The sequence below is a fragment of the Rhinoraja longicauda genome, chromosome 25 (genome assembly GCF_053455715.1).
Source record: "Rhinoraja longicauda isolate Sanriku21f chromosome 25, sRhiLon1.1, whole genome shotgun sequence".
Lineage (NCBI taxonomy): Eukaryota > Metazoa > Chordata > Chondrichthyes > Rajiformes > Arhynchobatidae > Rhinoraja > Rhinoraja longicauda.
Window position 1 is genome coordinate 8,877,684 of NC_135977.1, and position 27,824 is coordinate 8,905,507.

The window sequence follows — 27,824 nt, forward strand, 5'->3', positions numbered from 1 at the left end:
ATTCAGTATTGGATGGGAAATGGCAAGCCACAACAGTTACTGAGAGGTAGGCCTGAAATCTGGGGAGCAGGGCGGCACAGTGACGCAGCAGTGAAGCTGCTGCCTTGCAGCACCAGAAACCCGGTTTCGATCCTGACTAAGGGTCCTGTCTGTACGGCGTTTGTATGTTCTCCCTGTGACTGTGTGGGTTTTCTCTGGGTATTCTCCCACATTCCAAAGACATACAGGTCTGTTGGTTAATTGGCTTCGGTAAAAATGTAAATTGTCCCCAGTGTGTAGGATAGTGTTAGTGTATGGGGGTGATCGCTGGTCGGCGCAGACTTGGTGGGCCAAACGGCCTGTTGCCACGCTGTATCTAAATTGTACAAAAGAATGGTTTGAAAGATCTGGTCCATTACTGAGGAAGTTTGATAATATGGAATCTGTATTTTCTACAATTTTACGTTTAGGTAGGGCCCTAAGTTGACTTTTTTTTAAAAATACCGCAGTGGACTTTTTGCCATGCTGTGAATAAAGTTCCCATCTACAAATTCCTGACACTTTTTTACCCTCTAAAAAAATAGCAAATTCAGTAACATTTCTATCTATTAGTTGTTTGAGAGATTTGCACGTGTGGCCTTTTGTAATGAGGATTTTGAATTAACGATCTGTCTCCAATGTTGAGCGTTGTGTGTTTTAAAGAGGGGTTTTCATTGTCGTTTAACTTAAGCTTGAGGGATGAATGGGATTTTTTTTTTGTGTTGGTTTGTGATTGTGTGTGTTATTGCCTATTTTTATTGCTCTTATTGTTGGACTGTGGGTAACGGAATTTCGTCCAAAAGACTTGGTTTTTTTTGGATGACAATAAAGGTTATTCTGATTCTGATTACTATCTGCTCTGTTATAAGGTTGAAATGCAATGTGAACTCTGCCACAGTTAATCAGTGTTTACCATTTTTTTTCAAACCCATTCCAGCCCAACCATAACTAGAAACATTATCTCAGGCACACTATTATCCAGAAATCTGCCTCGGGCATACCATGGGCACCCACTCAGTACAGGTCTGCTGAACCCTTGCAAGTAACAAAATCCTATAATTTTGTCCACATGCAAAACCCAACGTGTTTCTTTTCTTTCCGTTCCCTGTCCCCTTTGCTATCAAGCTCGTGAGCTGTTTAGTTTAGTTTAGAGATACAGTGAGGAAACGTGCCCTTCAGCCCACCGAATTCGTGCTGCCTAGCGATCCCTGCACACTAGCACTATCCTAGACACAAATATCTGTAGCTCACACCTTATTCTTTAGATTTTTAAAGAGGCATACTGCTTTGGTTTGTGAAAGGGAGGTACTAGCACAGAGATTAGTGGGCAGAGGTTAACTCTGCAACTGCAATCAGGATTAGTTAACAGACCACTGCACATTTTGTCTTATGACAATGCAGATACAATGAATAAAGAGCATTGGTTTACTTTAGTTTAGAGATACAGAATGGCTACTGGTCCACTCCAACCAGCGACCATCCTCATCCACTAGTATTATCCTACACACTAGGGCCAATTTACATTTTTTGCTGAAGCCAATTAACCTACAAACCTGTACGTTTTTGGAGTGTGAGAAGAAACTGGAGCACCCGGAGAAAGGCCACACATCACAGGCAGCACCTGTAGTCAGGATCGAACCAGTGTCTGGCGCTGTAAGGCTGTAACTCTACCGCTGCACCCCAGTGCCCGTCTGGAGTTTAACAAAACTGGTATAACTAAGGTCAGTAATGGAGGCCAGATTACTATCAACACTTAGCTGGTTCACTGATGTCCGTCAAGGAAGGACATGTTCTATGATCTATATGTGAATCCAATATGGCTGGCCTCTTCAATGAGAAGGGGATGTTCAAGGATGAATAGTGAATGTTGGCATCTACATCCCTTGGACAAAAGAAATCAATAAAAACTTGCCATACTTTGATTTTCGCTTTACTTGCATTTCATAATTCCCTCATTGGTGTAATTGTATGTCATCTTTCCATTTTCTGTATCTACCAGACATGCAGTACAAATGTATTCTCCCTTTTCCCATCTGTGTTCCAGTCCCATTTCTGACTTTCAACCCTCCATGGGTGATTTGGGTAACCTTCCTTTCTTTTGGGAATTTGGTGCAGAATCCCACGATGGAGCCACATTACCCATTTTGGTGCTCCCTTGTCCACTTTGTACTTGGGTCTATTCCCAACCTTCAAAATTCTTCACATCGTTTACTGTGGCAGCAGATTGATAGGTTTTGCCAGTTTACGCGTGATATGGTGTACTATGGTGCAGGATATAGGCACAGATATTTCTGTTCACTGGTATTTAAAATGTAAATGAAATTATTTCTAATTGGTACAGAAAAGGCAACAGGAATTTAGTTTGATTTGCATTGGATGCTGAAATGACAGGAAACCTTCAATTTAATAAAATGAGAAAGAGGAAGCAATTGTTAAGTATTGTAATCTAACACTTTAGGTTAATATGGCCATAAGTTTATTTTTGACCAGACAATTCATTTATTGCAGAGTTCAGAATATGTAGTTTAAGTGCACTATTAAAGAAAGTGAAAGCGATTAATATGTAAATTTAAATGTATAGTTGCATATATCGCAACAAGAAAACTGAAGTGTATGTACAATAGAAGATAACTTTCAGGTGATGAAAAGAACTGGCATATTCATTTCAAATCAATGTTACCTTAAAAACAAATGATCCAGTTTGTCTAGACAAATTTTGCAAGGTAGAGGCATTTTTTTCAAACTTTGCACAATCATTCACAAGATTACATAGAAACATAGAAAATAGGTGCAGGAGTAGGCCATTCGGCCCTTCGAGCCTGCACCGCCATTCAATATGATCATGGCTGATCATCCAGCTCAGTTTCCCATACCTGCCTTCTCTCCATACCCCCTGATCCCTTTAGCCACAAGGGCCACATCTAACTCCCTCTTAAATATAGCCAATGAACTGGCCTCAACTACCTTCTGTGGCAGAGAATTCCACAGATTCACCACTCTGTGTGAAAAAAACCTTTCTCATCTCGGTCCTAAAAGACTTCCCCCTTATCCTTAAACTGTGACCCCTTGTTCTGGACTTCCCCAACATCGGGAACAATCTTCCTGCATCTAGCCTGTCCAACCCCTTAAGAATTTTGTAAGTTTCTATAAGATCCCCCCTCAATCTTCTAAATTCCAGCGAGTACAAACCGAGTCTATCCAGTCTTTCTTCATATGAAAGTCCTGCCATCCCAGCATGCATTCTTTGATAAATATATACATGTGCAGGAATCTTGAACTAAGTGTCTGGTTGTAAACAAGCCACACCCTGTTGAAATAGCATTAAAACCTCAAATGTTTAGAGGTGCAGTAGGAAACTAGCCCTTCGGCCCACCGAGAACACGCTGTCCAGTGATCCCCGTACACTAGCACCATCCTGTACCTCCAGGGACAATTTACCAAAGCTAATTAACCTACAAACCTGTATGTCTTTGAAATGATTGTATAATAGGATTATTTGTATTATGTTGGCCTTTTGCACAAGTTGCTGCATTTTTACAGATGTCCTGCAGCATATAGTTAACCCTGGACCTTCTAGTGTGCTTGTTTGCTACACACAATATTAGACAATGCCATCAGCTGGTAGATCGGGTTGTAGTTGGACCAAGGGGTCAGTTTAATGGTGTTTTGCAGCTCAGTGTGTGTTCCTGGATTGGGTCATGAGGTAGTTAAGGATAATCGAGGATTGATACCAATCGTCCCTACACTCTTCCATGTGTAGAGACATCCCAACACAAAGTGCAAAGGCCTTGGGCAATGTACGGTGATCTGGAGCACAATGTTAGGAGCACATTTGGGTAGATATCATCCAGGCTATGCTCATATTTCCCATTAGGCATTCCAGCAAAGCTATTTTTCCAAACGATGCGGACTATCTAGTTGTGGGGCAGTTGTTTCGGAACAGTCGGGTCCACTCTCCCCTCTTCCCTGGGGGCACCTGCACTTTCAAAAGGATTAGTCTTCTGGAACTAGTCCACGTGGGGAAGGCATGGCAATATGCTGCATCTGCTTAGCCACCATTGCCACATTCACTTATCTCAGTGTAAATGACAGGTGACACTGTACCAACCTAGGCCGGACCAGCTGGTAGAGCTGCTGCCTCACAGCACCAAAGACCCGGGTTCGATCCTGAACTTGGGCGCTGCCTGTGAGGAGTTTGCTCGTTCTCCCTGTGACCATGTGGATTTCCTCTGGGTGCTCCGGTTTCCTTCTACATTCCAAAGGTGTGCGGGCTTGTGGCTAATTCTCTGCGAAAATTGCCCCTAGTGGGTAAGCAGTGGATGTGAAAGTGGGATAATGTACAACTACTATGAACGGGTGATTAGTTATCGGCATGGACTCAGTGGGCCAAAGGGCCTGCTTCCATGCTTTTTCTTTTATTTTTAATTTTGTCACATAGTACTACTTAACGTTTATAAGACTGGGCTTAACACATAGCTTGGTGCAGCCTGACAAAAATGTCCAACAGGCTCAGTGACGTCCAATAGATGCTTTCCCCTCTCTTGTATTGGATGTGGTACCCCTGTGAAACATTATTATGCCTGAGCCTCCAATGTAACGATAGCTAGGGTAGTAATAATGATATTGTTATAATGAGGAATTGTCTAACCTTGGATCTCATGGAATAAAATAATAAGTATCCAACACATACGCACAAAGTTCTTAAGAACAATGGCAAGGGAGTGTCTCGCCCACCTAGCCAGGTTTAGTTTGCCCTTGGGGCTCTTTCCTTTGGGTTTTTGATTCGGGTCGGATTAAGTTATTGCACTTGAGTTCTATCTGCCAGCATTTTCAAACGTTCTCCCTTGCTTAAATTCCAGCCAACACACGATGAGAATTTAAACAAGTGAGCATCTGTGAAAAATGTTTTCTTAAATTATGGATCATAAATTATGGTCAATGCCAACGCAGTGATAGAGTTGCTGCCTGACAGTGACTGAAACCCGGGTTCCACGTTGAACTGTGCTGTCTGTACGGTGCTGTCTGTACAGAATTTGTACATTCTCCCTGTGACCGTCTGGGTTTCCTTCAGTACTCCGGTTTCCTCCCACATTCCAAAGACGTGCAGGTTTGTAGGTTAATTGGCTTTGGTAAATATTGCCCCTGGTGTGTGCAGGATAGTGTTGGTGTATGGGGGGGGGGTGATCGTTGGTCGGCGTGGACTCGGTGGGCCAAAAGTGCCCATTCCCGCACTGTATCTCTAATGCCTAAATGAAAGTTCTGGTCACCGAGCACAATTTTTGATAATGGTAAAATACCCACAATGTGATTTAAAAATCCCTGCTTTGTTTTGCTGCCGATGTTCTGTGTGACTACCTGGTGTTTGAATGAGAAATATCGCCTGCACATAATTTTATTGATTTGGCAATTTTTTTGACTTGATGTCACTGAAAATTAATTAATGTTTTACCAAGTGAGCTTTTCTTGGTGTTTATTGTCAAAAGGTCTTTGGGTTCGGTAAATGCACAACTTAGATGAGAATGTGCAATGAGTTAGTCGTAGAAATGACAAGTGGGTCACAAAATGGTAGGGATGAAAGTTAGTTGCCGACTGGCTAAAAGGTGCAAAGTGACGTTGCAGAAGGACAAATGTTCATGTACTGTTATCTACTATTTATTAACTAATTTGCACTTGCCATTCATAAGCACAATCTCAGAATTTGTAGAGGAATTCTACAAATTATAAGGAGCTTTTGCAACTTTGCGCCAAAACCTGGCGACATTTTGACCCGGTTGTATGCAAAGAAAAGAATTTCATTGAACCTAGGTACATGTAACGATAAAGTATCATGTGCATCATTGAGCTGATGCACTACAATGCTGAGAACTATATCCCGCACTCTCTATCTTCCCCCTTGCTCTATCTATTGTACTTGAGTTTGACCTGGTTGTATCTATGTATGGTATGTCTGATCTGTTTGGATAGCTTGCAAAACAAAGCTTTTCACCGTACCTCGCTCAGTACATGTGACAATAATTAACCTAAACATTAGATTGAAGGCTGGTACTAACAGGTAGAAGGACCATGACAAATATAGAAACATAGAAAGTAGGTGCAGGAGTAGGCCATTCGGCCCTTCGAGCTAGCACTGCCATTCAATATGATCGTGGCTGATCATCCAGAATCAGTACCCGGTTCCTGCTTTTTTCCCCATATCCCTTGATTCCGTTAGCCCTAAGAGTTATATCTAACTCTCTTGAAAACATCCAGTTAATTGGCCTCCACTGCCTTCTGGGGGACACAGATTCACAACTCTCTGGGTGAAAAACTTTTTCCTCATCTCAGTCGTAAATGGCCTACCCTTTATTCCTAAACTGTGCCCCTGGTTCTGGACTCCCCCCAGCAAGGGGAACATTTTTCCAGCATCTAGCCTGTCCAGTCCCTTAAGAATTTTATGTTTCTATAAAATCCCCTGTCATCCTGATAAATTCCAGTGCATGTAAGCCCAGTCGATCCATTCTTTTCTTTTCTTATAGACTTGTATATTACAGACTTGCAGAATGGAGAGGAATTTGTCAAAATAACTTTCATGTGAGGTGTCTCAAACTCTTTGGAAAACAACTAACTGGGGTAGAAAAAGAGTGATCTTTGGAATCCAGAAAAAGCATCACTAAACTTCCATGATACTGGGGTTTCTTTGTGCAAAAGAAAAACAATGGTTTATTTCTAGAGGGATAGATGTGAAAGATATGTGAAACTGCATAAACCAGATATGCACAGGACTTGAATGCATCAGTTTTAACTGATTTTTAAAAACTCAATAAATATCCCCTAAAGTTTAATTGGAAAAATATGTATATTTGTTTACTGCTGTCGGCAACAAATGTAATCATGCATAATCTACGTTTTGCTTTCAGAAGGCTGCATATGGGGTTCAAAATGTGCATGCAGGCAGCTGATCAAGCCCATATGTCAGTGGGATGCGTTAGTCAGAGACTGGTGGTGTGGTATCACGTGGGAGAGGAAAAATACAGATGGAGCTGTAGCAATAAAAATATCACCTAGGGAATCTGTAATTCAAATGACAAAATAAAAGGATGCCAAACATGAATTTGTTCATGCAGCAGATAGACACACAGTGCTGCAGTAACTCAGTGGGTCAGGCAGCATCTCTTGGGGGGGGGGGGGGGGAGATTGGTGACGTTTCTGGTCGAGACCCACTGAATGGGTGGCGGATGTGATTTCTTGATTAGAACGGGCGTCATGGGTTTTGGGGAGAAGGCAGTAAACTGGGATTGGGCAGTAGAGATCAGCCATGATTGAATGGCGGAGTAGACTCGATGGGCCGAATGGCCTAATTCAACTCATAACTTGTGAACTTGACCCATAACGTCACCCATCCTTTTTCTCCAGAGATGCTGCCTGACCCGCTGTTCCTCCACCACTTTGTTTATTTTCAGTGTAAACCAGCATCTGCAGTTCCTTTCCCACAGTTGTTCATGCAGCATTGTATTCAAAGAAGCAGGTGCAACATGTGGGTGTGGCAGGTTCAATCGTTGAACCACTGCAGTGAGATCTGTGCAACACCCATGCAATAACAAAGTGTAATTTGCTCGAGGTGTTTGGAAACTCTGCAAATTAGTTCTAAGCAAAATTACCATTGTCTTTGAATAACTGGAAATGCAAGGTGATCAATACAACTTAAACCTCCTATTTACATTTCTTGCGGGCATTTTGTGTAAGAAGGAACTGCAGATGCTGGTTTAAACTGAAGATAGACACAAAAAGCTGGAGTAACTCAGCAGGACAGGCAGCATACCTGGAGTGAAGGAATGGGTGACATTTCGGGTCGAGGCCCTTCTTCAGATCCGACCCGAAATGTCACCTATTCCTTCACTCCAGAGATGCTGCCTGTCCCGCTGAGTTACTCCAGCTTTTTGTGTCTATCTTCAAGGACATTTTGCCCATTTTAGTCCTCTGCCCATCATAAAAATTGCAGTTATATATCTCTTTGAGCAACTTGGAAAAGTTCTCCACTCATTTTGCACGTTGTGCTTACATAAATCCAAAGTGACCAAGAAATTGATGCATTGATGCAACAAAAAAAGAGGAAATTTTAATTATGAAATTTTATGTAATGAAATACTAGAAACACTCCCCCCAAAAACCAAACTGAAACACAAATTAAAAAATAAATCAATATTAACACTTGGCATTATTCAAATAGATCTGGCCTCCATAAATTATACAAGATTAGAGAGGTACTGCTGAACGCACAAAAAATCACTATAATAATTCCATTCCCGAGAGGTTTTAACCCAGCAATAAAGATTGAATAGACTTGTGCTCTTACCTTTTGGTGTGCAGGAAATGTGCAGGGTGGGATGAGGGTGTAGGGTGATAATCACATCAAGGCTTTTAACATTGGGAGTTTGTTTGGAGAGGCAAGGAGTGTCCGTACTTGGGGATAAAAATAAAATGTTTCTAATGTCCAAATGGAATCCAGTTAAAACTATCATCTGTGGAAAGATTAGATTATGGAATATGATATAAAACAACCAGCGGATAGAATTTAAAGGGATCAGTGCACGTGGGAGAAAGGAGGAGTGGTTTATGATGAAGATAGACACAAAATGCTGGACCAAGTCAGCGGGACAGGCAGCATCTCTGGAGAGAAGGAATCAAGTCAAGTCAAGTCTCGACCCGAAACGTCACCCATTCCTTCTCTCCAGAGATGCTGCTTGTCCTGGTGCAGCATTTTGAGTCTATCTTCAGCATAAACCAGCATCTGTAGTTTCTTCCCACACAAGTGGTTTATGTTGATGTGTTCAAATTTTTAAAAAAAGTATGGGTGGGTTTTCTCGGAGATCTTCAGTTTCCTCCCACACTCCAAAGACGTACTGGTATGTAGGTAATTGGCTTGGTATAAGTGTACATTGTCCCTAGTGTGTCGTAGGATAGTGTTAATGCACGAGGATTGCTGGTCGGTGCAGACTCGGTGGGCCGAAGGGCCTGTTTCCGCGCTGTATAACTAAACTATGGCTTTGATATTGAGTCGCTCAACATTTAAGTCAACTGTGGTTGTCAATGAAACTTATTGTGCGGAGAGATTTTATTGATATTTGATCTGGAAGGTACAAAATATTTTCATACAAGCCCATAACTGAACCAGAAACATGAGATTTTTTAGAAAAGGTTGAAAACAAAATCATCTTGGATGGAATTGTGTTACACGGTAGGATAATTCTTAACTATAAATGCCATCAGAGGCAAAACTGTCCTGGATATATTGATCTGAAAAGTTACGAGGGAAACTGTTTTGGTTGTAAAATAAAACATTGGATTTCAATGAATTATGCGTTATTGTTAATGAGTGAAAAACTATGCCTTTTCATGATATTAGGGGGAAAAAATGCACCATGCTAGCAGTGACTATTGCACAGATTTCAGATGGTGTATGCAGAGAGACTGCAAATAGTGGAATCTGGAGGGGAAAAAAGGACCAGTGATGGATTAACTCAGCGGGTCAAGAAGCATCCGTGGAGGGAAATGAACAGTTCACATCTCGAGTCACGACCATTCATCTGAATATAAATGTGGCCTGGGGACACAAGGAACTGCAGATGCTGGAATCTTGAGCAAAACACACAGTGCTGGAGGAACCCAGCACTATCTGTGCAGGGACTGGGCGGGTGACATTTTGAATCGGGGGCATTCTGTAGATTGATGGGCATAGGGGGAAGAAAGCTGGAAAAGACGAGTCGGTGGGACAAAGCCTGGCAAATGAGATGTGGGCACAGCTGAGGTGATAGGCAGATGTGTGGAGTAAAGAGGTGAATAGGAGGTGAAAGGATGTCAGAGAAGCAAAGAAGAGGAGTGAAATGTAAAGTCAGAGGAAAGGCTATGTGTTGAGAGGAAAGCAGGGTGGATAAAAGAAAAATGTGGAACTCTAGGATGGGAGATGAATGTACAGTGGACGGGAAGGGAACAAGTTGGGGGGTTTACTTGAAATTGGAGAATTCACAGTTCATACAGTTAGGCTGTAAGCCACCCAAGCGCAATATGAGGAGCTGTTCCCCAAGTTTAGATATGGCCTCGCTCTGACACTGAAGACTACGGACCGAAAGGTTGGTATGGGATTGGGAAAGGGAGTTAAAATAGTTAGCAAAAAGAGACACAAATTGCTGGAGTAACTCAGCGGGACAGGCAGCACCTCTGGAGAACATGGATAGATGACATTTGGGGTCGGGACCCTTCCTCAGTCTGATGTTCCTGGTGTCTCCGTTAAAGGGGTTAGTGATTGGGAGCAGCAGCAGGCTTTGGCAGACAGAATGCAAGTGTTTGGTGAAACGGTCACCTCGGGTATGTTTAGTGTCACTGATGCAAAGGAGGCCACATTGCGAGCACTGAATGCAATTGATATGGTCGGAAGAGGTGCAGGTGCACGTCTGCCTCATGTGGATGGGCTGGTGTCCCTGGGTGGAGGTGAGGGAAGAGGTCTTCTGCTTTCGTGTCCATCATCCATTTTTCAAATGTTACATCACTGTCATCGTCCGTCCTGAAAAGGACGGAAGCTTCCGGCGACAATCAGTGGGAGCCATCACTTGTAGAATAGATGGTGGTGGTAGCAGAATTAGCTTCCAGTTTCCAACCCCGTGATGTGGACGCTCCTGTTATGGGCCAGGGAAAAGGTGCAGAGAGAGGAGTTGCAATGGCAGGGCAAGGTGCCTGGGGAGAGAGTAGGTTGGGTGGGAATGGATGAGCAAATGATGGAGTTAACAAAGAGAGTGGTCTCAACAGAAAACAGAAAGGGGTGGGGACAGAAAGGTGTGACTGGTGAGATTACATTGATGGTGTTGGATAGATCTGAGAATGATGTATAAGAAAATAACTGCAGATGCTGGTACAAATCGATTTATTCACAAAATGCTGGAGTAACTCAGCAGGTCAGGCAGCATCTCGGGAGAGAAGGAATGGGTGACGTTTCGGGTCGAGACCCTTCTTCAGACTGATGTCGGGGGTGGGACAAAGGAAGGATATAGGTGGAGACAGGAAGATAGAGGGAGATCTGGGAAGGAGGAGGGGAAGGGAGGGACAGAGGAGCTATCTGAAGTTGGAGAAGTCGACGTTCATACCACCGGGCCGCAAACTGCCCAGGCGAAATATGAGGTGCTGCTCCTCCAATTTCCGGCGGGCCTCACTATGGCACTGGAGGAGGCCCATGACAGAGAGGTCAGACTGGGAATGGGAGGGGGAGTTGAAGTGCTGGGCCACCGGGAGATCAGTGGCGTTAATGCGGACCGAGCGCAGGTGTTCAGCGAAGCGATCGCCGAGCCTGCGCTTGGTTTCGCCGATATAGATGAGTTGACATCTAGAGCAACGGATGCAATAGATGAGGTTGGAGGAGGTGCAGGTGAACCTCTGTCTCACCTGGAAAGAATGTTTGGGTCCTTTGATGGAGTTGAGGGGGGAGGTAAAGGGACAGGTGTTGCATCTCGTGCGGTTGCAAGGGAAAGTGCCCGGGGTTAGGGTGGTTTGGGTAGGAAGGGACGAGTGGACCAGGGAGTTGCGGAGGGAACAGTCTCTGCGGAATGCAGAGAGGGGAGGGGATGGGAAGATATGGCCAGTGGTGGGGTCCTGTTGTAGGTGACGGAAATGTTGGTGGATGATATGTTGGATCCGCTGGCTGGTGGGGTGGAAGGTGAGAACGAGGGGGATCCTGTCCTTGTTGCGAGTGGGGGGATGGGGAGCAAGAGCGGAGCTGCGGGATGTAGAAGAGACCCTAGTGAGAGCCTCGTCTATAATGGAGGAGGGGAAGCCCCGTTTTCTGAAAAACGAGGACATCTCGGAAGCCCTAGTCTGAAACACCTCATCCCGGGCACAGATGCGGCGTAGACGGAGGAATTGGGAGTAGGGGATATACTTTTTGCAGGGGACCGGGTGGGAAGAAGTGTAGTCCAGATAGCTGTGCGAGTCGGTGGGCTTGTAATAAATGTCGGTCACTAATTTTTCTCCTGTGATGGAGATGGTGAGGTCCAGAAACGGGAGGGAGATGTCAGAGATAGTCCAGGTATATGATGTGTTAGATATGGAGATTAGGTTGGTTGGAAGATAGGGACCAAGGGAACTCTTGTACCATGAGGGGAGATGGGGAACTAAAGCAGAGCTGTGCGACACATGGGGCTCGGAGGAGGGCTCCGTCGTTACGAAGGAGAAAGGACATCTCGAAGGTCCTAGAGTGGAAAGCTTGATCTTGGGAGGAGATGTGGCAGACAGAGAAATTGAGAGCAAGGGTGACATCCTTGCAAGAGGCAGGGCGGGAGAAGATGTAGTCAAGGTAGCTGTGGTAGTCGGTGGATTTGTAATAGACATGGAGGCAGAGAGATCGAGAAGGGGAGAGAGGTGTCAAAAAATGTAAGATTAAACGCAGCCGAGTATCTGTCCCAGTAACTTAGAGGTCACTGAAACCCATGAGCATGTAGTTGCTAAATCTGAACAAATAAATTGTAGAAAGCACCTTTTAATATCTGCCAAAAACAAATTCAATTTTTCGTCTCGGTCACAATAGCTATTATAGGTACGACCTTTAAGCAAAAATCAATCTTTTCCAAACATCAAGAGATTGATGACTGTGGTGGTGGTGGTGGTAGGCTACTTTTGTTGATCTTGGTGCAGAATTTGATTTGCACTTCATCACGATCCAGCAAAACGGCCCAAATGTGTCTGGAGCTGAGGACGGGGATTGGGCTGAACTGTGATGCTGTTTGATTAAATATCCTGTCAGTTCTCTCCATTGACGTGCACACAATTAAGTCTCAATGCCTGCAAAACGCGACACAGGAGATACCTTGAAATCATACCCGGCGGGTATTTCATACTATTTTGTGGGGGGAGTTGAAGTACTCAGCCACCGGGAGATCAGGTCGTTTCGCTCAACATCTTCGCTCAGTCCGCCTTAACCAACCTGATCTCCCAGTGGCTCAGCACCAACTCTCCCTCCCACTCCCAGTCTGACCTTTCTGTCATGGGCCTCCTCCAGTGTCATAGTGAGGCCCACCGCAAATTGGAGGCACTTTGCATATTTCGCTTGGGCAGCTTGCAGCCCAACGGTATGAACATTGACTTCTCTAACTTTAGATAGCTCTTCTGTCCCTCTATTTCCCTCCCCTTCCCAGTTTTCCCACTGTCTTCCTGTCTCCACCTATATCCTTTCTTTGTCCCGCCCCCCCGATATCAGTCTGAAGAAGGGTCTCGACCCGAAACATCACCCATTCCTTCTCTCCAGAGATGCTGCCTGACCTGCTGAGTTACTCCAGCATTTTGTGATACCAGAGAAAGAGTTAATGCTCTCTGAAATGGAAGGAAAATAAATGAGGAATTCATGTATTTTTAAATATATATATAATTAACCTCTGAACTAATCATTCTGCCATTTTAAAAGCAGTAATTGGACGTAATTTCCCCATTTACTTTTCTCCATAATGAAATTGAGAGGCTTTGGAACTGCAGACTGTCAGCCACTCTTGCCTCAAGGCTTCTTGTCCTCCAACATTGCCCGAGATGTGCCAGTGCATCTGACAGTGGTTCACTGAAGGGAAGATCTGGAGGCACTTTGCATCAGCCTCTGGGCTTGACACCAGGGAATGTTTGGCGTACAAACATTAGCTCATTCATGTGAAAGCTGTTGTGGACTCTGGAGGGTGGGGGAAGGGTACATGCAGCTGCCTACTATTTTTGTGTTTTTAAAGTACACCAAATATTGATTTTGCTTTTTGTATTTTAAGATTATTCAAATCTAATTGAATAGTTTTTAAATGTCCCTGACATTGGGATGTCTCAAGGACATAACAGGTTGTGACATCTAATGGGTACCTGCCACCTGCATCTATGCTGCCTGCCAGAGACCTGTACAGTGGGGAGTAAAGGGTGACAGTGTTTGAGTTTGACTTGATTGTAGCGATGGTCATGTCATAGGAGCAGAATTGGGCCATTTGGTCCATCAAGTCTAGAAACATAGAAACAGAAAAATAGGTGTCGGGGCGGCACGGTGGCGCAGCGGTAGAGCGGCTGCCTTACAGCGAATGCAGCGCCGGAGACTCGGGTTCGATCCTGACTACGGGCGCCGTCTTTACGGAGTTTGTACGTTCTCCCCGTGACCTGCGTGGGTTTTCTCCGAGATCTTCGGTTTCCTCCCACACTCCAAAGACGTACAGGTATGTAGGTTAATTGACTGGGTAAATGTAAAAACTGTCCCCAATGTGTGTAGGATAGTGTTAATGTGCGGGGATCGCTGGGTGGCGTGGACTCGGTGGGCCGAAGGGCCTGTTTCTGCACTATATCTCTAAATCTAAAAAAAAAATCGGCCTGTCGAGCCAGCACCCCCATTCAATATGATCATGGCTGATTATCTAAAATCAGTGCCCGGTTCCTGTTTTTCCCCTATATCCCTTGATTTCTTTAGCCTTGTGGGAACCATTTATGTTTAGGCTATTATGTGTTGGCATATTATATTATTTTGTCTAGATATATCTTGCTGTATTATTTTGGACACTTGGGGGCAGTCACTAGATGTACAGGATGGTGTGTATATATATATATATATATATATATATATATATATATATATATAGGCATAAGGGACTGGGAGGATCCAGGTACACAGTCCAGGGAGAGTACACAGTTCTTACCAGACCTGGACAGAACATCGACTGGAAGGACCTGGGACCAGAACAGGGACAGAGCAGCTTGCATGCTTGTATGCAAAATAAGTAAAGTCCGGTATGTTCTTCTCCTTGTTTGTACAACTACTTCAATAAACAACTAATTAAACTGGAAAAAAACGACTGGAAGATCAAGCTCTGTGAGGAGGTCGAAGAAAATTACGAGTCATTGGTGAAGTTACCACTGCCTGAGAGCTAAATCTAACTCTTGAAAACATCCAGTGAATTGGCCTCCACTGCCTTCTGTGGCAGAGAATTCCACAGATTCACAACTTTCTGGGTGAAAAAATGTTTCCTCATCTCAGTCCTAAATGGCCTACCCCTTATTCTTAAACTGTGACCCCCTGGTTCTGGACTTCCCCCAACATCGGGAACATTTTTCCTGCATCTAGCCTGTCCAACCCTTTAAGAATTTTATATGTTTCTATAAGATCCCCTCTCATCCTTCTAAATTCCATTGACTTCAATGTTGCTGGACCAGGAATAAATTGGTGATATTTACACCGAGAAACTTAACTCTCAACCATCTCCAGCTGGGTTTGGCACAGTCTCTTGGCATCCATGATGGCTTTGCAAAGGTGGGCCCTAGATTTATTGCACACGTCAGGAGCACCACGGGTTTGGTCTTGATTTGGAAGTAGATTCTTTAGATTTAGATTTTTTTAGATTTAGAGATACAGCGCGGAAACGGGCCCTTCGGCCCACCGAGTCCGCGCCGCCCAGCGATCCCCGCACATTAACACTATCCTACACACACTAGGGACAATTTTTACATTTACCCAGTCAATTAACCTACATACCTGTACATCTTTGGAGTGTGGGAGGAAACTGAAGATCTCGGAGAAAACCCACGCAGGTCACGGGGAGAACGTACAAACTCCATACAGACTGCGCCCGTAGTCAGGATCGAACCTGAGTCTCAGGCGCTGCATTCGCTGTAAGGCAGCAACTCTACCGCTGCGTCACCGTGCCGATCTCGCGGTTCAACTGTGGGTTCTGATTGGGAACGTTCATGCAGGAAATTGAGGGTTTCCATTTGATTAAAAAGTGCATAGCTTCTAATTCACCAATCCAATTTCAAGCTGAACTATCAGGGATTTTGCAACAGGGATGTTGTCAGTCTTAATTTAGTTTAGTTTAGAGATACAACGCGGCGACAGGCCCCTCGGCCCACTGAATCCGCGCCGACCAGCGATCCCCGTACACTTGCACTATCCTACACACTAGGGACAATTTACAATCTTTACCGAAGCCAATTAACCTACAAACCTGCATGCCTCTGGAGTTTGGGAGGAAACGAAGATCTTGGAGAAAACCCATGCAGGTCATGGGGAGAACGTACAAACTCCATGTTGACAGCTCCCGTAATCGGGATTGAACCCGGGTCCCTGATGCTAATGCAGCAATTCTACTGCTGCGTCTCTGTGCCACCCCCAAATTTAACTTGCTGTATACATCAAGTATTTGCTATAAGAACACGCGGAGATTCCATTTTGAGCTTCAATTGCATACAAAGCGTTATAGGAATAAGAGGAAAGCTCTCCTTAAGCACGGAAATATTAAGTAGCAGAGAATAGAATAAGACGGCCATGTTAAATTACCTTTGTTATCAAACATATTGAAGATCATTAATAGAGAATTATGCATGTGCAGGCTCTGTGTGTTATTCATTAGCCTTTAGATCTTCAAAAGTAGTACTGAATATTAGCCACGTTCTGTGAAGTCATTCCACAAGAATGTAGCAGCTATTTGTCCTGTTTCTTGCCTTGCTTTGACTCTACATGCATCTTAGTGGCGAGACGCTATAATTGGGCTGAGGGAAATATAGGCTGCCTTTCCCGGATTGATCCTCTTTAGCTTTCCACTAATTCCTGAGGATCTGAGGACAGTGGCTGCACTGTTCTGATGCGATTCTACAGCTGCAAGTTGCTCGGAGAAACGTTCCCTGCTCAACAGCTTTATCTGGTTGAAGATCATTCTTCGGCTGTGCCCATTGACAATGTTCCAACATTACGTCATGGTTATTATTGCAGACAACAGTTGATCCATTCCTTTCATCATGTCTGCAGTTTTCAACAGCGGCAGGCTAACTGGAATGGCAAACCCTGCTGTTTCTGCGATTGATTATAGACGGTCCAATTCCTTCCAACCATCCCAGATTCCCAAGCTACTGTTGTAACATTTGTGATGGAATATATCAGTATTAGTCTGTACTTTAGAGATACAGCGCAGAAACAGTCCCATCAGCCCACCAAGTCCGTGCCCACCGGTGATCACTCCGTCCCCTAGCATTATCCTACAATCTAGGGACACTTTTACCAAAGCCAATTAACCTACAAACCTATACGTCTTTGGAGTATGGGAGGAAACCGGAGCACCTGGCGAAAGCCCACGCAGTCACAGGGAGAACGTATAAACTCCACGCAGACAGCACCCGTTGTCAGGATTGGACCCGGGTCTCTGGCGCTGTAAGGCAGCAACTCTACCGCTGCCCACTTGAACAAGAAAGGAAAATAAGGACTTTTTTTGCAGTAGTAATTAAAAGAAAAAAAAGAAATCCAGCCATTGAAGCCATGGCGTTATATTGGCACTTGAAACATACACAAAATTCCTGGAAAATATTAGGACGTTGTACCAATTCAAGTAGTAACATAGTTAAAGCTTTTGTTTTATGAGCTTCAGTCAGAACATTCTGACGTCACAAAATACAAAAATTTTAAACAAAAGTGAAACTTTATTTAGTTGGAATACATAATGAAGAAATTCTAATTATGCCCCTAATTTATGGGCTTCAAAACAATGGTGAATTGTTTCTTCTATCAAGATGGCGATACACGTCTGACTGCATAAAGGATGTGAAATGCATAATCATTAACTTTAATTTGGTTAAATAAATCTTCATTTTCTTTCTAATCCACTTGATTTTGAACGTTACCTTGTGAGGTTATTCATCAAATTGTTTTCTATATTTAAAAAAAAAAGATTTTCTTTGTTCTGAGAGGTGTTGCTCGAGTTGAGTTTAGTTTATTGTCACGTGCACCGAGGTACAGTGAAAAGCTTTTGCAGTGTGCTAACCAGTCAGCGGAAAGACGATACGTGATTACTATCGAGCCGTCCACAGCGTACAGATACATGATAAAGGGAACAAAGTGAATAACATTTAGTGCACGATAAAGCCAGTAAAGCGATCAATGATAGTCTGAGGGTCCCCAATGAGGTAGATAGAAGTTCAAGACTGGTCTCTAGTTGTTGGTAGAATGGTTCAGTTGCCTGTGGACTGATCCATTGCAGTATCTCATGGTCAAACTCTCATCTTGCATACTCACTTAGCTTGAGCTCATCCAAATTACCTATTGCACACCATTTTAACCATTATCCCTGTGCTTGCTGACATATTTGCTATCTATCCAATAAAGCCGTAATTCTGTGGCTTTCAAGTCACCCCGTGATATCTTTACTCTTTATTGCAGCTTCATCCAGACCTAAAATGTTTCAAGATCTTTCTGCTTCTGAAATTTTGACCTATTGCATATCCCTGATATTAACCACTCCTCTTTTGGTAACTGTGCCTACAGAAATTTGGGTTATGGAGTTTCTTTCCTTTCTAAACTTTCCCATTTTTCCCTACCCCTTTATCTCTGACCAAACTTTCAACTATCTGTCGTTATGTCAAGAAGCATTGTTCTTTTTTAATCCCAGAATGATACTGAGTTTGGTGTGGTTTCTACTGAGTATCTTGTTGAGTTCCCAGATTGATCATTTGTTTTTGTGACTCAAGAGTTCAACATGACGATTTTTGAAGAGCTATTATATGGTTCATTTATTTGAACAATTATTTTCGATAAAGTTGTCAGTACTAATTTAAATCTACTTGGTTCATTTGTAGCTTTTCAAATAATTCAGTTTTTTGGAAGCTTAAAAGTTTGAATATAGTTCACAGCTTTGTAGCACACCATAATTCTGTAGACAAAGTCCAATGACTGCAATGAGGTAAAGGCGATTCGGACAATACCCTAGGTTATGCAAGGACTGTTCAGAAGCCTGATGACAGAGGAGGAAGAATCTGTTCCTGGGTCTGATGTTGTGCTCTTTCTTGCTTTGTCTATTGTAAGCCCTGCATTTACTACTTTTGAAGAACAGCTGCAGTATTTGCGATAATGGTGCTCTGGATACGGAGTTCCAGGAATTGGAACCAGCGATAAAGGAAAAAAACCTGCAAATACATTTGTAAAGCTAGGAGGATGTACAGCTTCTAGAGGTACCGGCAAGTGGCGATGTTCTCATGAGCCCCCTGCCCATGTTCATCTTGGTAATGGAGATTGTGGCTTTGTGAAGGTGCTGTTAGATAAGTGTAGGAAGGAACTGCAAATGCTGGTTTACACCAAAGATGGATACAAAATGCTGGAGTAACTCAGCAGGCCAGGCAGCACCTCTGGAGAAAGGGTATAGGTGGTGTTTCCTACTTCTGAGCTTACGATAGAGGATTGGTCATTGATGAAACAACCAAAGATAGTTGGGTTTGGGGCATTGCCCTCAAGATCGCCAGCATTGACGGCCTGGAGATGGAATTAATGACCTCCAAAAGCAACAACCATCTTCCGTTGGGAAAATATGACTACAGTGGTTGGAGTGGGTTTTTTTCTTGCTTAATGCCGATTGATTTCAGTTCCGCCAGGGCTCCTTAATGTCTAATTTGATCATATCCACCCTTGATGTCAAGGATAATTGCACTCGCTGCACCTTTGGAACTTAATCCGAGGGCGGAACAAGAAACTAAAGCTGTGAGGAGGCATGTAACTGAGCGACTCTGACAAATCCACTCTGCATTAAGGACTGGATTATTAATGAGTGATTTGAAAGTCTTGTTACAGACAGACTTCCATCGCTTGATATTTGAGCATAGACTGATTGGGCAGTAATTAATTGGATTAGATTTGCCCTGCTTTATGACCGGGACATGCCTGGGGTGTTTTCCATGTTGTTGGTTAGGTGCGGCAGTTGTAACTGAACTGGAACAATTCGACCTGTGATGTAGTTAATTTTGGATCACGGGTTCAATTGCATTGCAGTTTTAGTGTTGCCTGACCTGTCACCTTTTCAGTTTGGTTTAGTTTTGCAATACAGCGTGGAAACAGGTCCTTCAGCCAACTGAACCCGCACCGACCAACAATCACCCCTGCATTGGTTTTGTCCTACGCACCAGACACAATTTTACAGAAGTCAATAAACCTAGAAACCTGCACGTCTTTGGAGCGTGGGAGAAAAGCAGAGCACCCGGAGGAAACACAGGCGGCCACAAGGAGAACGTGCAAACTCCGTACAGACAGCACCCGTTATTAGGATCGAATCCGGGTCTAAGGCACTGTAAGGCAGCGACTCTACCGCTGCACCACTGTGCCGCCCTAACTCATAACGGAAAATGCATCAGGATTTATTAACCTGGTACAGTGTTCAGTGCTCTCTGCTGGTTCCAGATATGTGGCGTAAATGTAATCAACTAAAGACTGGCTGTGACACGGGATTTCGAGAGAAGGCAGAGGTGGATCATCAATGAGGAAGCAGAGGTGGATCACCAATTTGGCACCGGCTTTAAAGTTATGTGCAACGCTTCAGTCTTGCCTTTAGCATTCGTGTTTACCGGGACTCGAGGGTGGAAAGATTCTTGATGCCCCTTCCGCTATTTAAATGCTCGTTGCCATTCATGACCAGATGTAGTTTGCAAAGCTTCATGTAATCGATTGGTTGTGAGATCGGTTAGCGATGTCCGATTTTGATATTTAGTGTGCATGTTATCCTATAATGTAGCTTCGCAGACGGACATTTTGGACGTGCCTTTGCACCCTCTTCCTTGATCGATCTCCCGGCATGAAAGTGAGGTTGAGTGAGGAATATGCCAAGTTTTTAAGTTATGGATCGTGGCAGTGTACATTGCTGCTGATCCATATCACCTTACTGATGCCTAGATTTAAGCTGCCAGATCTGTTTTGAGTACAAAATTTCATTGGTACAAAATAATATTGAGTTTGAAACAGCGTTAGGTAGGAGTGCTGACCAATTGGCCATTGGTTTGTTGAGCATTTTTTATTCATTTAATGCTCCTCTGCTTGTACTAATTTGAATAGACCTTCCAGAAAATTACAATGCTCGAATGCGTCTTTCCAGATGTGTTATCTGGACTGTGCTAGATCTTATTGTCACATTACTATAAGGGTATCTATAAAGCAACCACCTGAACTAATCTTGGATAGCCACAAGAAACAAATTTTATTATTTAAAATCAAAATAACACTTCATAAGATATTAAGAATAACAGAATGATATTAGGGCAGAGGGTGAAGGAGAGTTAGTTTAGTTTAGAGACTATGATGAAGTGTAGAGATTATGATGAATTTTGTAAGCTTGGTTGGATACGGTAAGATTAGCTGCAATTAGCAATTCAGCATTGGGAACTGATGTTTTCAAGATGTTAAAGTTCAACCCGCGCTTTCAGACAACAAAAAACACCTTAGTCACCTTAAGAATGAAACAATACCTTTTTATTCATGCGTGCGGGTGTGGGTGAGCAACCTTAGTATGGCTACATACTCGCTGTCCCTCGAGGTCCCACACAAAGGTCCGATCCAAAGCCCTGCTTATTTATGCAAAGGGGAGGTCACATACCTCTTTCATCATCAACACCCTTGAAACAAAGCCCCTCGTGTTAGGACATGCTTGGACATGCTCCACTGCACTCACACTTAACCCTTTCAGTCCGGAAACTCTTTCAAAGAAACCGATTTGTGTATTTTGCATGTTGCGTGAATTAATTCAGGATTTGGAGCCTATTTGTTGGATTTGTTCTCTGAATTATTTTTTTCTCTTTAAAACATTTTTAAAAATTATGGATGGCTCTCATTAACAACAGTTGTCCATTTAAAGTTTTCAGATCGTATTTTTATTTTTGACACCGGCTAAATAACGGGAAATTTCTACACTATTTACTATTTAAGATTTAAGCAAGACTGCCTCTTTTGGAGGGATCGACAATAACTATATTCATGCACCTCATTGAGGATAAATTGATGGAAGATTGGTGTTGATTCCCAGTTTCTTGCCAAGTAGAGTACGTTGTATTTGGAGGACTGCTACAAAGGAAATGATTTTTGTTTAGTTCAGGAAAATGTGGCCATTAATTTTGGCACCGCAAAGGTCTTTAGAGCATCAATGAGATAAGTCACCAATTGAATCTTTTTGGGTGAGGAAATTCTGTTACCTGGAACACTGATCGTTCGCTGATTTTTAATATATTTTTCATCGACGTGAAAGAGAAAAGGTTTCCTTGGTTTAAAGAGCACCAATGTCTGAAGAAGCATCTCGACCCGCAAAAGTCACCCATTCCTTTTCTCCAGATTGAATTGAATTGAAGCGTTTATTGTCATTCAAAAATAAATGTGAATGAAATGTCGTTGCCATACAGTCATGACAGTAAAGAGCACAAAACACACAATTACATAAGTTTAACATAAGCAACCATCTCAGTGACTCCTCCAGGCACCTCCTCACTGTGATGGAAGGCAAAAAAGAGTCTTAAATCCTCTTTTGTTTTTCTCCCGTTGTCAGGCAGTCAAACTGGTGCGTCGACAGATGCTGTTTGCGGCAGATGCTGTCTGACCTGAGTTACTCCAGCATTTTGTGTCTATCTTTGGTGTAAACCGGCATCTGCAGTTCCTTCCTACACCAAATATCTATGTTGAGTTGGACTGAGCTTGAACTTGCAACTTTTAAAACGTTAATATGTGTGTGCTGCCACTGAATCATGACTGATCTGCAGAGCAATTGTTATTCATGTCTGAGACTTGCCTGTGTAAATCAGTCTGGGTATGCCATAACTGAACAATTTGGTGCGGCCTCGTCATTCACCAGCGACTAGGTGATCGGGATTAGTAAATAGTGTGTACCTTTTTGCCCAGGGATTCCAGTTACTTCTCTAGTCAGTTAACTTTGCAGAAACTTCCCCTCAGCCAACAATGATCGTTCTACATATCCTTGATCGTCGTCTTCTTTGATCTGTCACTAGTTTCCCTCTCCTCTGACTCTCAGTCTGAAGAAAGGTCTTGAGCCAAAATGTCACCCATTCCTTCTCTCCAGAGATGCTGCCTGTCCCGCTGAGTTACTCCAACATTTTGTGTCTAAGGTCATAAGGAATAAGGCCATTCGGTCCATCAAGTCGACTCCACCATTAAATCATGGCTGATCTATCTCTCCCTCCTAGCCCCATTCTTCTGCCTTCTCTCCGTCACCTCCAGACACCTGTACTGATCAACCTGCACTATTTACAGAAACTACCTCAGACCTTGCATTTCTCTTTCAGGTATGGCTTAACTGGCCAGTAGAATTGGCCACACCGGATGTGTACATAGTAAGAATATTTGAGTACTTAATTTAAGGGACAAGGGCTTGCAGGCATGATTCGCATTAATTGTCCTCAAGAAGATAGTGGTGAGCTTCTTGAACAGTGATTCTGATGGAAATACTTCACCTATGTTGTTGGCAAGGGAGTTGTAGGATTTTGATCTTATAATGAAGAATGAACGCTGACGTATTCCCAAGGCAGGATGATTATAATAATGATACAGTGCCTTATATTTTTTAATAACATAATAATCTGAATTTTATTTTCTTCTTCAGGGCTTATTCCCTTGTGGATTCCAGTCAAGTATCTACTTTCCTCATCTCAATTCTACTCATTGTCTATGGAAGTTTCAGGTATGTGTCTTGTTGACTTGGGGGGGGGGGGGGGTGGTGATGTATTTGGGAAAAGTGTGTGACTTGTGGGTATTACAGAGTGCTGGTGTGTGCATTCTACTGAGATGGGATCTGTGGGAACAACAAAGGGACCATTCACCACATGGGCTTCCCCAGATGCTCCTTCTTTCCTCCCACGTTCTTAAGATATGTTGGCATGTAGAATCACCCCAAGTGATGGTAGGGTGGGCCAATAATTCGGAACAAGTTGTTGGCCAACTTGGATACAGGGACACAATATCTTACGGAGAAAAATGGGGGGTGGGGGGAACGACTTGTGTGAATGTTCTGATATCAAGCGTAGGTTTGGTGGGCTGAATGACCGCTTTTTGTCAATAGGATGTATAGAAAAACGGGAATGTATTTCAGCCTGAGCCACACTTGTCTTCTTAACGGTACATACGCGCGCGCACATACACACACATACACAAAACCAAAATAAATTAATTGAAGGGTTTCTGAAAGAATGAAGCACATTGTGCATTAGAAAATATATGTGGAAGTGGGCGGTAGAATATTTTTTTGTAAATTCTTCTTCTTGCGTCTGAGGCAACAGAAGTTATGAAGCTGCTTCTGCTTGTGCTGTCTCTGTTTGTCGCCGTTCGCCTGACTGAGGCCAGTTGACAGGGCTCGCCACGGGGAGGTCGACAACATGACCCCCTTTTTGTAAATTGATGTTTAAGAATGGAACTTGTTTTGCTTTGCTGTTTAAGTTTTCGTGTTTAATGTCTTCCCTGGCCCCTCGTGTTTCCATTTTTTTGTAGTTTATGTCCCAAAATGTAATGTAGAAAAATGTATATTTTTAAAGGCCGTTCTTTTTTCCCCCCCTCTGACTTGTGTCCTTCAACTTCCTGCATTTTTACTCCAGACTTCGTCCTCGTATTCAGAAAATTGTGCGCATTCATATCCTGTTCCTGTATTGACTTTTCCAGTCTGTGTGCTTTCCATTTCTAATCTTGCATTAACACTAGGCACTCCCCAGTAAATGGACAGTGAGTGGATTGGATATGTGGCCTGGGCTGTTGAATATTTCCAGTGTTTTTCAGGTTTTATGTTCAATTTCCAGCATCTGCAAATGTCTTTGCTTTTCATTTTACATGCAGCCTGCCCGCAAGTTGGGAATGGGTTCCATTTTAACAGACATGTTTTACCCATGAGTTGGGATGGACGCTACAATAACCATACACCACAGTACTATGATGAATGGTGATGATTAGAGACACTTAGCATGAACGTGTATTTATTGTCTTCCCTGGTGTATTTACAATGATACAGAAGCTGGAAGTCCCACGCTCAGTGGCTGGTTTTGATGGGCTTTGGAGTATCACTGGATGACGCAATGTTTCACAGAGTATCATTGCACAAGCAAGAATAGATGCAAATGCTTGTCAATTTACAAACAACTCCCATAAGTGGCCTCCCACGGTGAAACTGGAAGGCTATGTGCTTAAGAGACAATAGTGTCTGATTACTGCAGGAAGGTTATCTGTAAACGTTTCCTTTCCATTAGACTACTTCTCCTTTGGATTTAATCGTACGTACTTATGGGAGCTTTGTACGGATGTCCTTAAGTAGGATATTTGTAACCGGGTGGGGGGGGCTGGAGTAACTTTTATATTGCCAAAAATCTCAAGATGCTTTATCGGGCAAAAATTAATTATGATAAGCTGTTACAGCCAAATACCAAAAGCTTGGTTGAAGAGAGAGGTTTCAAGGATGATCTGAAAGGCTTGGTGTGAGAGCAGGAGAATGAGGCGGAAAGAATAGTGGAGAACAGAGAGGTTGAGAGGAAAGAAATCCATAACCTGACCCAAAACGTCACCCATTCCTTCTCTCCAGAGATGCTGCCTGTCCCGCTGAGTTGCTCCAGCATTTTGTGTCTCTCTGTGGTTTAAACCAGCATCTCTGCAGTTCCATCCTACACATTTTTTCACTTGGAGGTTAGTCCGTATCTGGAAAAAGCTGCCGGAGGAATCTACAGAAACGGACGCAATTATGACTTTTGAAAGACATTTGGACAGATGTATGGATAGGAAGGGTTTGGAGGGTTATCGGCCAAATCAGGCAAATGGGATTAATCCAGTTTGCCAACTTAGTCGGCATGAACAAGGTGGGCTGAGGGGCCTGTTTCTGAGCCATACGGCTTGGTGACACTATAAACCATGAGCAGAAAATACGGACTCTTAATTTGAAACCTACCATTTTCGGTGATCTCGGCATTGGAATCAATCAAATGTCAAACATTTCCAAGTTTTCTTTATTAAATTATTCAATATTACCGCAGACCGGCTGGGTGACAAATATTTATTTTACAACTGATCTGTTCCATTTCCACTTCCTTTATTTATGACTGGGCTTTTCCAGCCCTGTTAAGTCATGTATTTTACTTTCATGTAATAGAAATTATTTGACATTTTTGGACTGGGTAAAGTGTAAAGTGGGCAATTTTATAGAAATGCCCTCTCATCTTTCAGATTTGTGCGTTGGTATTTTTTCCGCATGATCAGTTTCTCCCAATAGTTGCTCATGGCGAAGTATATAGTTGGAAAAATATATTTCCTGCCCAATGTTAAAAAGCAGTAGTAAAAGACGAGGATCCTTTATGCTTCATGTGGTTTGTACTATGTACTGCTGAAGGTAGACACAAAATGCGGGTCAGGCAGCATCTCGGGAGAGAAGGAATGGGTGACGTTTCGGGTTGACACCCTTCCTCGGTCTGAGGGTCTTGAGCCGAAACGTCACCCATTCCTTCTCTCCTGAGATTCTGCCTGACCCGCTGAGTTACTCCAGCATTTTGTGTCTACCTTCAATTTGAACCAGCAGAAATGATAACAAATGGATGACTTCAAGGCTTAATTTACATGTCTTTAGCGATACAACATGTAAACAGGCCCTTCGGCCCATCGAGTCCATGTTGGCCAGTGATTACCCCGTACACTAGCACTATCCTACACATTAGGGACAATTTGCAATTTAAGTAAGCCAATTAACCTACAAACCTGCACGTCTTTGGAGTGTGGGAGGAAACCAGAGAATACAGAGAAAACTCATGCGGTCCAAGGGAGAACGTACAAACTCCGTACAGACAAGCACCCGTAGTCAGGATCTCCGGCACTGTAAGGCAGCAGTTCTATCACTGTGCTGCCCTGTGCCAATATGTGTTCATTCAACTGCTCCTATTCTTTCTCCTCCTAATTCTGCCCAGCACTCTCAATGCCAGAAGAATCTCGTGTCAGTCTGAAGAAGGGTCTCGAACCGAAATGTCACCTATTCCTTTTCTCTAGAGATGCTGTCTGACCCACTGAGTTACTCCAACCTTTTGTGTCTATCTTTGGTTTAAACCAGCATCTGCAGTTCCTTCTTGCACAATCTACCAAACTAATTTGGCATGCATTGCCTAAAAACTCTCACTTTGTTTTGCTTTTTAAAAAATGTGGCTTGTCACTTTGCCACGTTATGGTGTTTCCAATCTCGCTGGTAGCTGTAGAAACCACGCCGATATCCAGTGCATTCAAATATGGTGCCATGACTATGTAGCACCTTGCAGTTGATTTCTTCGTTTTTACAAAATCTCAGCACTTGGGCCATCTGTAAGATATTAGCAACAAGCAACAGATGAGGAGCAAAAAATATACAGTGAGAAACGCACATCGGCACAGTGGCGCAGCGATAGAGGCGCTGCCATACTGTGCCAGGGACCCGGATTCATTCCTGACTACGGTCAAATCTTGTTTCACTTTGTCTTAAAATCTACCTTTTGCTATGTGACTGCTGGCAAAACTTGGAAGTTTACCTGGGCAGCTACGTTTCTGGTGTTGCAAATTTGATCCAGATTTAACTGTGTCAGCCGGTAACTACAACTGGATGTTTGTACTTTGAACTGCTATGGACTTGTGTGTGCATATCTAGAAAGCATATTAAGGATCTTTCTATCTTTTGTGGCTCATTCCCAGGGGTATCTTGTGAGCCGTGTAAAGTAGATATTGCTTTTGAGCATTCTTTCATTCTTTCACTGAATGTTGTTATCCAGATTTAACCGAAATGTGTCCTGATCCTGTTAAGCTGGCAGTGTTTGTATTCTGTATTAACTTGTGGCTTGGAGGATTTGATCTACAGATCAATTATCCATCATCATTCCCTGAGTGGCCCTTCATTTTTTGAGCTGTAAGTGGTCTCCACGCAGCACGTTTACGCTTGTAAAAGTATTTCAGGAATTGGTACCCATTCGCCTTTATATGATCAGTCTGAAGAAGGGTCTCGACCCGAAACGTCACCCATTCCTTCTCTCCAGAGATGCTGCCTGTCCCGCTGAGTTACTCCAGC

General features: G+C 43.3%; 1 protein-coding gene across 1 annotated transcript in view; it reads left to right on the forward strand.

Annotated features, from left to right (window-relative positions):
- The window catches only part of sppl3 (signal peptide peptidase 3), a 142,052-nt gene that overhangs the window by 33,377 nt on the left and 80,851 nt on the right, over positions 1-27,824 (forward strand). The window contains exon 2 of the mRNA XM_078421257.1: positions 23,385-23,462. Coding sequence (XP_078277383.1) covers positions 23,385-23,462 — 78 coding nt within the window. The remainder of the gene's footprint in view (positions 1-23,384; positions 23,463-27,824) is intronic.